The sequence below is a fragment of the Panulirus ornatus genome, chromosome 17, assembly GCF_036320965.1.
Source record: "Panulirus ornatus isolate Po-2019 chromosome 17, ASM3632096v1, whole genome shotgun sequence".
Classification (NCBI taxonomy): domain Eukaryota; kingdom Metazoa; phylum Arthropoda; class Malacostraca; order Decapoda; family Palinuridae; genus Panulirus; species Panulirus ornatus.
This window is the reverse complement of record NC_092240.1, coordinates 48854123-48867190: the sequence shown is the minus strand read 5'-3', so window position 1 is coordinate 48867190 and position 13068 is coordinate 48854123. Positions and strand designations below refer to the sequence as shown.

General features: G+C 36.8%; 1 protein-coding gene across 2 annotated transcripts in view; it reads left to right on the top strand.

The window, feature by feature from the left end:
* Positions 1-9909, top strand: part of LOC139754721 (uncharacterized) — a 201893-nt gene extending 191984 nt beyond the window's left edge. The window contains exon 5 of one of the 2 annotated variants that reach the window (XM_071672339.1): positions 8982-9909. In XM_071672339.1, coding sequence (XP_071528440.1) covers positions 8982-9245 — 264 coding nt within the window. In that variant the 3' untranslated portion in view covers positions 9246-9909. The other variant, XM_071672354.1, reaches the window with a different exon arrangement.
* The last annotated feature ends 3159 nt before the right edge of the window (positions 9910-13068 follow it).

Here is a 13068-nt window from a genome sequence, read left to right as displayed (position 1 = left end):
ATATGCATGATACGTATGCAGATTAGCTTGTTGATGGATACAAATCTGATTGTATTTAGACCTGTTGTCATCAAAATATGCATGATACTTATGCAGATTAGCTTGTTGATGGATACAAATCTGATTGTATGTAGACCTGTTGTCATCAAAATATGCATGATACTTATGCAGATTAGCTTGTTGATGGATACAAATCTGATTGTATGTAGACCTGTTGTCATCAAAATATGCATGATACTTATGCAGATTAGCTTGTTGATGGATACAAATCTGATTGTATTTAGACCTGTTGTCATCAAAATATGCATGATACTTATGCAGATTAGCTTGTTGATGGATACAAATCTGATTGTATTTAGACCTGTTGTCATCAAAATATGCATGATACTTATGCAGATTAGCTTGTTGATGGATACAAATCTGATTGTATGTAGACCTGTTGTCATCAAAATATGCATGATACTTATGCAGATTAGCTTGTTGATGGATACAAATCTGATTGTATTTAGACCTGTTGTCATCAAAATATGCATGATACTTATGCAGATTAGCTTGTTGATGGATACAAATCTGATTGTATGTAGACCTGTTGTCATCAAAATATGCATGATACTTATGCAGATTAGCTTGTTGATGGATACAAATCTGATTGTATGTAGACCTGTTGTCATCAAAATATGCATGATACTTATGCAGATTAGCTTGTTGATGGATACAAATCTGATTGTATGTAGACCTGTTGTCATCAAAATATGCATGATACTTATGCAGATTAGCTTGTTGATGGATACAAATCTGATTGTATTTAGACCTGTTGTCATCAAAATATGCATGATACTTATGCAGATTAGCTTGTTGATGGATACAAATCTGATTGTATTTAGACCTGTTGTCATCAAAATATGCATGATACTTATGCAGATTAGCTTGTTGATGGATACAAATCTGATTGTATTTAGACCTGTTGTCATCAAAATATGCATGATACTTATGCAGATTAGCTTGTTGATGGATACAAATCTGATTGTATTTAGACCTGTTGTCATCAAAATATGCATGATACTTATGCAGATTAGCTTGTTGATGGATACAAATCTGATTGTATGTAGACCTGTTGTCATCAAAATATGCATGATACTTATGCAGATTAGCTTGTTGATGGATACAAATCTGATTGTATTTAGACCTGTTGTCATCAAAATATGCATGATACTTATGCAGATTAGCTTGTTGATGGATACAAATCTGATTGTATGTAGACCTGTTGTCATCAAAATATGCATGATACTTATGCAGATTAGCTTGTTGATGGATACAAATCTGATTGTATGTAGACCTGTTGTCATCAAAATATGCATGATACTTATGCAGATTAGCTTGTTGATGGATACAAATCTGATTGTATGTAGACCTGTTGTCATCAAAATATGCATGATACTTATGCAGATTAGCTTGTTGATGGATACAAATCTGATTGTATTTAGACCTGTTGTCATCAAAATATGCATGATACTTATGCAGATTAGCTTGTTGATGGATACAAATCTGATTGTATGTAGACCTGTTGTCATCAAAATATGCATGATACTTATGCAGATTAGCTTGTTGATGGATACAAATCTGATTGTATGTAGACCTGTTGTCATCAAAATATGCATGATACTTATGCAGATTAGCTTGTTGATGGATACAAATCTGATTGTATGTAGACCTGTTGTCATCAAAATATGCATGATACTTATGCAGATTAGCTTGTTGATGGATACAAATCTGATTGTATGTAGACCTGTTGTCATCAAAATATGCATGATACTTATGCAGATTAGCTTGTTGATGGATACAAATCTGATTGTATTTAGACCTGTTGTCATCAAAATATGCATGATACTTATGCAGATTAGCTTGTTGATGGATACAAATCTGATTGTATGTAGACCTGTTGTCATCAAAATATGCATGATACTTATGCAGATTAGCTTGTTGATGGATACAAATCTGATTGTATGTAGACCTGTTGTCATCAAAATATGCATGATACTTATGCAGATTAGCTTGTTGATGGATACAAATCTGATTGTATTTAGACCTGTTGTCATCAAAATATGCATGATACTTATGCAGATTAGCTTGTTGATGGATACAAATCTGATTGTATTTAGACCTGTTGTCATCAAAATATGCATGATACTTATGCAGATTAGCTTGTTGATGGATACAAATCTGATTGTATGTAGACCTGTTGTCATCAAAATATGCATGATACTTATGCAGATTAGCTTGTTGATGGATACAAATCTGATTGTATTTAGACCTGTTGTCATCAAAATATGCATGATACTTATGCAGATTAGCTTGTTGATGGATACAAATCTGATTGTATGTAGACCTGTTGTCATCAAAATATGCATGATACTTATGCAGATTAGCTTGTTGATGGATACAAATCTGATTGTATGTAGACCTGTTGTCATCAAAATATGCATGATACTTATGCAGATTAGCTTGTTGATGGATACAAATCTGATTGTATTTAGACCTGTTGTCATCAAAATATGCATGATACTTATGCAGATTAGCTTGTTGATGGATACAAATCTGATTGTATGTAGACCTGTTGTCATCAAAATATGCATGATACTTATGCAGATTAGCTTGTTGATGGATACAAATCTGATTGTATTTAGACCTGTTGTCATCAAAATATGCATGATACTTATGCAGATTAGCTTGTTGATGGATACAAATCTGATTGTATGTAGACCTGTTGTCATCAAAATATGGTCAGTGTACCTCACACTGTAAGCATTGACCTGATAGGAGCATTACAAGCATTTTCACACATAAAAGAAAGTGATTTATTTGCTGTAAATACTATGACAAAATTTTGGAAGTTATCCTGTGCTTGTATAATAGGAAATTGTTTCAGAATGGAAGAAGAGTAGAACAAAGAAATTAATTTTATTTTATTTAAAGTAATGGAAGTTATATCATTATGGATGGGGAGAGTTAGGGTAAAATAATCCGGAAAATGATGTATCGCAAATATCAACACCTTTTATGTTTACAACTGAAGATTTGTCACCTTGTGTGTGTTTTATATCAATGAGTGAATGAGGTGAGAGGATGAATAAATACTGTGAGGTTTAGCATGACCAGATGTTAAGATACAAGATGCTGCAAAAGATAGTTTCCTTTTATAGCTGGAGGAATTACTGTTTGTATGTTTCTATCTAAGTATCCTTCAGATCTGTGTCTTCATCTGTCATCTGTATCTGTATATCTGTTTATCCATGTGTCTCTCTCTAGATCTGCCAGGTACTCTGGCTTAGCAACAGGGTCACTTTTCTGGAGATTTGTCATCATAGCAGAACATCATTAAATGTGTCATCGAAACAGTTATAAGAGGGTTACATTTTTTATCATCAATTTTCCTCTTGAAAGTCTTGCTTAAGTGTAGTGGGGAAGGCTCTAATGATCTGGGAAGATGTAAGGTGACATAGAGAAAAAACTATGAAAGCTTTACCAAACCCGATGGTAGTGAGGGCTGTATTGGTTTAAGAAAAAAAAAAAGAACGTGGGGGTACTGCAAAAGGTAAGGGAAATGCTTTTAAAAATCAACAGGAGCTAAGAAGACCTTTCCAGACTTGATGGCTAGGAGGGTTATACCTATGTGGGCAAATGTGGGAAACACTTTTCAAAACCAAAAGTACGTATGAAAGCCTTCCCTAACTTTCCATACAAGTATAGATTTGCCTCTAATTTTTTCTAGTCCTGTAATTCTCACTTATACTATACATTGAGAATATTACTTGAATACTAAGCATTCCTTAAAAGGTGAGCATCAGCAGGATCATTATGACTAAAATTGATTTTCTCGGTGCAGTTGGGTAAAAATTTATTATTTAGCTTGGCAATATAATCAAAGGTATCTTGAATGAAAACCCTTAAGATATCATGAAATATATCATTAATATCAGAAAAGAAATATTCCAAATGGAAACTAAAGATGTGGTTTTCTTTTTAATCTTTTGCTGTTGAGAAGCCATTGTATCATTCTAAGAAACTGCACCCTTATTATTGGACACTGCTGAATTTAAGTCTGTGAGATGTTGCTATACTAAGGCCACACTATTATGTATATATTTTTTTCATACATATTCACCATTTCCTGCATTAGTGACGTAGCTTCGAGGACAGAGGACTGAACCTTCAAGTGAAAATCCTCACTTGGCCCCCTTCTCTGTTACTTCATTTGGAAAATACAAACTGGAGGGGAGAATTACCAGCCCACAGCTCCCACCCCTTTTATTCGTCGTCTGTGACTGTGCAGGAATATGTGGGAAGTATTCTTTCCCCCTATCCCAGGGATAGAAATCCTCCCCTCCAGTTTTACTTTTCCACAAGAGGGAACAGAGATGGAGGGGCCAAGTGAGAATTTTTCCCCTCAAAGGCTCAGTCATATGTTCCTTACACCACCTGCTAATGCAGGAAATGGTGAATACCCCGCCACACATGAAATGGTACCCCCCCCTCCCCGCCATGTGCATGCGAGGTAGTGCTAAGAAAAGACAACAAAGGCCACATTTGTTCACACTCAATTTTTAGCTGTCATGTAATGCACCGAAACCACAGCTCCCTTTCCACATCCAGGCCCTACAAAACTTTCCATGGTTTACCCCAGATGTTTCACATGCCCTAGTTCAATCCATTGACAGCACATCAACCCCAGTATACCACATTGTTCCAATTCACTCTATTCCTTGCACGCCTTTCACCCTCCTGTATGTTCAGGCCCTGATTGCTCAAAATCTTTTTCACTCCATCTTTCCATCTCCAGTTTGGTCTCCCACTTCTCCTCGTTCCCTCCACCTCTTTGTCAATCTTTCCTCACTCATTCTCTCCATGTGACTAAACCATTTCAAAACACCCTCTTCTGCTCTCTCAACCACACTCTTTTTATTACCATTCATCTCTTACCCTTTCATTACTTACTCGATCAAACCACCTCACACCACATATTGACCTCAAACATCTCATTTCCAGCACATCCACCCTCCTCCGCACAACTCAATCTATAGCCCACACCTTGCATCCATATAACATTGTTGGAACCACTATTCCTTCAAACATAGCCATTTTTGCTTTCCTAGATAATGTTCTCGACTTCCACACATTCTTCAACGCTCCCAGAACTTTCGCCCCCTCCCCCACCCTATGATTCACTTCCATTTCCATGGTTCCATCCGCTTCCAAATCCACTCCCAGATATCTAAAACACTTCACTTCCTCCAGTTTTTCTCCATTTAAACTTACCTCCCAATTGACTTGTCCCTCAACCCTACTGTTCCTAATAACCTTGCTCTTATTCACATTTACTCTCAGCTTTCTTCTCTCACACACTTTACCAAACTCAGTCACCAGCTTCTGCAGTTTCTCACACAAATCAGCCACCAGCGCTATATCATCAGCGAACAACAACTGACTCACTTCCCAAGCTCTCTCATCCACAACAGACTGCATACTTGCCCCTCTTTCCAAAACTCTTGCATTCACCTCCCTAACAACCCCATCCATGAGCAAATTAAACAACCATGGATACATCACCCACCCCTGCCACAAACCAACATTCACTGAGAACCAATCACTTTCCTCTCTTCCTTCACGTACACATGCCTTACATCCTTGATAAAAACTTTTCACTGCTTCTAACAACTTGCCTCCCACGCTATATATTCTTAATACCTTCTGCAGAGCATCTCTATCAACTCTATCATATGCCTTCTCCAGATTCATAAAAGCTACATGCAAATCCATTTGCTTTTCTAAGTATTTCCCACATACATTCTTCAAAGCAAACACCTGATCCACACATCCTCTACCACTTCTGAAACCACACTGCTCTTCCCCAATCTGATGCTCTGTACATGCCTTCACCCTCTCAATCAATACCCTCCCATATAATTTCCCAGGAATACACCTCTTTTTTTATTCCATCATTTATTAGTCAGTCACCCTTCTTCCCCATTACATATTGTCCTCAGGCATTTCATTTCCGACACAGTCACTTTCTCCTGTACATTCTCATCTGTACCCGATGCCTCACATCCATACAACCCCATTGGGACTACTCTCACTTCACACATGCCCATCTTTGTTATCCTAGATCATGACCTCTCTTTCCACACATTCCTCAGTGTACCAAAGATCTTCACCTCCTCACCTACTTTTTGACTCACTTTAGCTCCCATGGAAGTTTAAAATTATTAGTCTTGTTATTATGATAATAGTTGTTTATTATTATTATTATTATTATTATTATTATTATTATTATTTTCTCTTTTATTAGATGTTTGTCAATGAGATGTAACTTAGATGATGTTACAGTCTTGCTGAAGGTGAACTTGTACTTGCTGTGTGAGACATTCAACATAGTGTGCACCGTGAATAATTAGGACATGGTATATAGTAGTATGGGAGCATTGTTTTCACTTGGCATGTTCAACATAAGTTTAAGATAGATGAGAGGCTGCATACATTTGATACAAGTTTTGAGAATTAGACCTACCCTTCTCTTGGTATGAGCTTGTTTGGCATGGACAGATATTGATGAATAAATTGAGAAAGATGCCAAAAGTTTATGTTACCATATTCAAGGTTGCATGTTGACAGAGAGGAAAGTGCTAGATCAAATTCTATTTGAGTGAGATTGTCCTATGATTGTCATGGTAGCCACCATATAAAGAGGATTTCTTCCATCTAATGGTCTTCACTATTTGAGATGCTTTGTGATGTTCACCAAATTTTATGCTCAACCTGGTAATGCCGAGCATTTTTGCAACTTTTGTGTTCTGCTGTATATTGAAAATGGAATATGTTCCTAAGTTACCCCAAAGCAACTTTCAAAACATGCAAAATCCGTACTGATTAACCTGTGACCTTGATACCACAATGATTCAGCTATCTATGATTTGTAGAATTAATTTCTTATGAGAAAGTTATAGAGTGCACTTTTGTTATTATTATTATTATTGTTAGTTATTATTTTCTGTTCAACAAAAGGACCCTTTTTATGGAGCTATTGCAGCCCTAGGGCTTCATTCCACATGGGAATAGGATAAGGTGGGTTTTTTGGGTAAGAGAAGGTCCTCAACAATACAGCACTTTTTTTGTTTGCTGATGACGAAATAGCCATGTTGAGAATTGTGTTTTGCTTTTAGTATTATCAGTTGTCGTTGGGGTATCCACATGTGTAGTAGCCATGTTATTTGAATTGGATTATTCATGAATGGTAATGTTCTTGAAATAATTGTGAATCTGTAGGAATGTCTAGCACTCTCCTCATAAATTTGATAAAATGTTTTCCTTTTTTTTCTCAAAACCAATGATCCAGTTTGATTGATATAGTATACATCATTAAAATAAATGAATTGCATGTACTTAAAATTCCTGCTGTAGCATGACCCTTATTGAGGTCAGAGCTTTTAATTCTATCATAAACACTATATCATGTAGTGTGCAGAGTTGCATCATCATGAGGGAGAAGACTTATTTTCCTTGGATTATTTAAGAAAAGAATTCAAAGTTCAATGTGTTTGAAGAATTTTCAAATTGATTGATATTGTATAAAGTTGTTGGTGATGATTTTTATTGTCTAACTTTAAGGTATTGTTTGATATAGAACTACTGAATTGCAGTGGAGTTTATTATCTTCTGACTCCCTTGCTATCAGCACTGTGCCTGGACATGTGACACTTGCATCCTCCCATTGTCAGCACTGTCTAATTGAGTTTATTTTTTTCTCTTTAAATTCCACATTTGAACCTTGCATTTTTAAGATGTGATAAGTGGTCTTTTTTTTTTTCTTTCCTTTTTTGTGCTGCTCATTGAATGGACTAATTTTATATGGTAAACCTTTATAAATCAGTGATATGACAGTAGCCTTAAAAAACTGAGAAAAGTGGCAGATTATAGATTTGGTTGACAAGAAATAAAGGGGCAAGGTATAGATTCCATCATGTTTACTTGAGGCTATTTTACACCGTTTTCCTGGTGGCTTTGAGAATTGGAGGCTTTAAAAGTCTTTTTTAGGTGCAGTGGTTAAAGGCCAGTCGATATATCTGCTTGTGGACAAACATGAGTTGGGGCTGCTGTCTCACTCCTCATTGACACTCGTGTTCCCTACAGGGCAGTGCTAGCGAGTCCAGCAGAGGAAGTTATGTGGGTGGTGGTCCTCGCTGCATCTTCTGTGGAAAGGTCTTCCGGTGGCCTTGCCTACTACAGCGCCACATTCGGATACACACAGGCGAGAGACCCTACAGCTGTCCATACTGCCCTTATGCTGCTGCTCAAAAGTTTGACGTAACGAAGCATATACTGGCCCTGCACCCGGATCAGATACAACGCCCTAAACCATAAGTTATGCCTTGTTAATGACATGGTTCCTCAAATAGTTCCAAGGCTGTGATTACCTTGCAGTTTTCCAGAAGAGCTAAGTAAAACTGGGCTACTCCTTAGCTCTGGAATGTTGCCAAATAGCCACAAATGTCTGTAGATGACATTTCAGTGTTAACTTTCTCGTATGGGATGCCTGCATAGTGTATACTGTGAAGATCAATGATAATTTTACCAGAGATACTGGTTTACAGTGTTTGAAAATACAATACACTCTTTGGAAAAAGGAACTGACTCTCAGGAAAGTAACTTAGTTTCTGGTTTTTGTATACATTTTCTTCATACATTCATTTATCTTTTGGAAAAAGAAATTTTGTATATATACTATATACTGTGCTTGGTTTTTTAACAGCTTCTGTTAGGTATTTCTTTGGTGACTTGCAGAAGGGAGTCCTCAGACGATCATTGCTCATCCTTGTTAGGTTGTATTTTTCATGTTTCCTGAATCGTGCTTTATGCAAGTTATATCATTGGTGCTGCTAGTTGGATATTACTCTTTGGGTTACTGATGGTGTGCTTTCCTCACACAGATTGCCATGAATGAGTTGCTGCTGAGTGGGCAACAACTTCCGCAGGTGCCCCAGCAGAAACACTCAAAGGAGGCCCAGTGTTATATCTGCGGCCACAAGTTCCGGTGGGAGTGGCTGCTCAGGCGCCATATGCGGACTCATACTGGTGAAAAACCATTTTCTTGTCCATACTGCCCTTATCGTGCCAACCGCAAAGAGATGATTCGCAGCCACATCTTCCACCGGCACCAAAAGCTACAAGCCCTTCAAGGGCAACAACAATGAGCGTCTCTGGTAGTAGTTGCCGTGATCTCCATGACAGTTTTGCTATTGTCACAGCCAAAATTTAGTAACTTCAGTGTGTGTAGTCAAGAGTCCACCAGATTTTTTTGGATGAGGAAGATTAATCCATTTCTTATTAGCATAAGTTAACAAGGCCTCCAAACTACACATGTGGTTGATATGGAGAGTATGGGTTTATTAGTGAATTAGGTGTGGTTATTGGAAGAGAATATAGAATGATCATGTTTATGGGTGGACTGAATGATTAGAAAGTTACGTTTAAATCTTGCATACTATTGACTTATTTACTCAAAATTTCCTCTGGTATAATTTGTTTATGAGCAAAGGTTGTTTTTGTTATGAAGATAACTTGAATTGTCAAATGAATGTGCTGGTAATTTTGATAGCACAATATCAGTATTTTTAGCATTTAAGGTTTTTTAAAGTAATTATGAGTAAAATTAATTATCGTTTACATTACAGTTGTAGACCTAACTATGAAAGAGAAAAAATAATAAAATGATTATGTAGCATAAGTGAAGAATTATATCTTTTTCACATCTACTGATAATTGTGTTGTACATATTTTGAGTTCACAAAGTTTTCATGGTTCTGTCTTTGTATTATGGCTGTGTTTTATTTTGTCATTAAATTACTTTGGAATATATATCTCGGTTTATTTTTCCTTTGTTTAGCAACCACAATCACAAATCAGAATCATCTTTAAGTTTTGCTAGATATGACTATTCATTTTGTAAAAGGATATTTACGATTTATATTTTGAAAGTTGTGTCGTATGTGCTAATCTGACAGGACAACATAGCACAGTCAGGATTATCCCACTATAATTACAATTTAAAAGTCATTTTATTTGTTAATTATGACAGGAATGCCAAGAGTAATATTGTATTGCATTGCTTTTTCGTTATGCCACACACTGATAATACATTCTGTTGTTAATTGTTTCTGCACAAAGAAAGCTAAATGCAACCATCTCTTATTTATGTTTCGTTGTTTAGCATTCTCATGATTAAAAGCATGATGAAGCATCTGTGTACTGAAGTTCTTTGTACAGCTGATTTTTCAGGTTTACACTTTTAAAGAATCTTTGCTTTCACTTTCTCATATTTCTTAGTTCATTTATTCAGGCAGTCATTATATCAATCCTGCCCCTTTAGAATGTGCTTATCATGCATCAGCACCTAAAATTATGTTTAATCATCATATCTGGCTCCTCTTAATATCTGACCTCATCATCTGCTCTGAAGCTTTTCATATTTACCTTTCACTGATACTACTTGAATGCCTATGAAAAGTTTCAAATTCGTCTTTTCATTTGCTAAATCTGTGGTAGATATTAAAGTAATCTCACCCTCTATACAGACAATAATAAAATCAAATAGGTGTTCAGCCTCTCCTGTTGTCAGTTACTGTGTGCTTTGAACACATCAGAAAAGAAGTGAGAAATGCAAGAACGCTTAAGACCCACAACAAAACACCTACAAACCCTTGAGAAGAGGGTCCAGATGTCTGGAGTTGCCTATCATTAATACCCTAATGGTGATAAAACTCTTTGTTTTGTGAAAGCATTTGGAGAATTCTCTGAGATGAAGGACCAAGTGCAAACTGATTGCTGGCGTAGCATTTTGCAGGGAACCAATGCCCAACCACACTAAAGTCAGATATGGATGTGGAATAAATGGGATCACTGCCTAGAAATTGCCACCCATATGTTATAGTTCTTGAAATCAAGTAGATGCTCTGTTTTTCCTTGAGTCAGTCTTAGATTCAGATGATTACATTGGTTTTCAGAAGATGTAATCTTTTCCCCTATTCAGATTTCCTTTCCTAAATTCTAGTTCTTTCCTTGAGTTCTCTGTTTCAAGAAATTGATTTACAGTGTCTTGTTAGGTAAATTGTAACTTACCTGTTGACATTCTATGATATGCCTTTGGTCATGCATCTCTTCTGCATTTTTTCTTCTTTCCATGTCTTCTGTATCAATCATAACTTTGAGCAGAACCATCAATTCACATTTAGAATTTTTCATTTTTTTCCTTCCTAAGCTTTCATTTTGCACTGATATTATTGCAGATTTCATTGTTTTGCTACCATCCTATTGTTCTTGCATTTTTTCCAATCTTTAAATGGTCCCTGGAAGGTTGTTGGGTTAGCCTAGTTCTCCATAGTGAAAATGATACATTATCTGGTAGGAGTGTCGATTGGGATTTGCAAAACTTGTTTGCTGTAGTAGAATATATGGTGTTATGGTATGCATACCACGACAGATAATTCATGTATCATACTAAGCTGTTAATTTGATTATTTTGGTTCAACTTTATCGTATCAGCATATGTATGTACAGTACATTGTTCCAAAGACAAAAGATATTACATTCCATTTTTATGCAACAGTCTATTTTCCTCACGTGCCAGTATTTATCTTGTCTCACCATTAATTTTTCTTTTGGGCCCCTACACACATGCAAGAGTTTCATTCAATTCAAATGTGCTGAACAAAACTGCCCAGTTAAATCTGAATGTGTGGATGGAAAATTGAACAAATATAATGAGGAGTTTAAAATGTTTGTGTGACTGGAATGGGGATGTGCTGAGCTGCAGCTTATAGGTGAGGGACCTCTGATGGATGGAGGTATGGATTGTGCTGCAGCCTCCCCATTATCTGTCGATAGGTCCAGGTGATGGTCAGACAGAGTTTGGGGGGGGGGGTTGCTAGTTTATTTTGCACTTCTTGATAGGTGGTACAAGAGGGACCAAGGATGATCGTGTATGTTCCCCTTCACACCCCATCCAGCAGCCCCAACTGTGGCAAATAGGGAGGAAGACTAGACAGGGGAGTTAAAGGTGAGCTCAGAAAGAATAAAAGCTGTGCAGATGGTCATAAGTTCAGGTGCAGGGAGCCCAAGTGCCATGAGTATTGGCATTTGGGTAACTATTCCTGCACCCCAGGTGACAGAGGGTTCTGTGAGGGTGAGGCACTCTTGGCGTATGGTTGTAAACACTTACAGCATTCGTTCTGGTGGCGTTAACCACTGCCTTCTGTCTCAGGCACTGTTACAACACACCATTCATTTTCAATAGTTTGATTATTTTGAAGTAGATCACAGATACATAATTCCACATATAACACCTTTTGTGTGCAAGAAGTGTCATCTGGTGCATTAGAAGTTGTGAAGAGGGGTAAACAGAGAGTTAACATGCTGATCCTATGATGCTACAGAGTGCCAGGCATGTCCTGTTCCTGTGAAGGTCTAAGATATAATGAAGGCTGTTCAACATGAACAGATCCTGTGGCATCTGGAAATCTGAAGGATACTTGGTAAGGAAGCTTTTGTGGCCATCAAGATGACAAATTCATTACTGTCATAGATGTCTTTCCTCAAGAAAATATTCATGTGATACTTTAGCATTTCAGTTTTCCTGAATAATTCTCAAGTACTTTCCCGTGATGCTGCAAATATCAGACAACTGTATGGTAATTCTTTTTCAGTTTTGAAATTCTAAAAGTTATTCTTTTTAACATGGTAATTCTTTTTTCAATTTTGAATTCCAAAAAGTTAATCCTTTTAACATTCATATTAATGTGAACTGCCATAGTTCTGTCTTTCGTAAAACAAACTGTGTGTATTAGTGTTACCAGAGATTGTGGGAATCATCACTTCTATTATGTTGTAAGTATGATTCCTGCACCATATGTGAATGCCCAGTATGGTTGAACCTCACAGTAGTTATGGGCCAAATTTTCCCTCCTGTGACTGAGGGATACCGTTTTCTTTACTGACTAGAGGCACACATAGGTGCCAGAC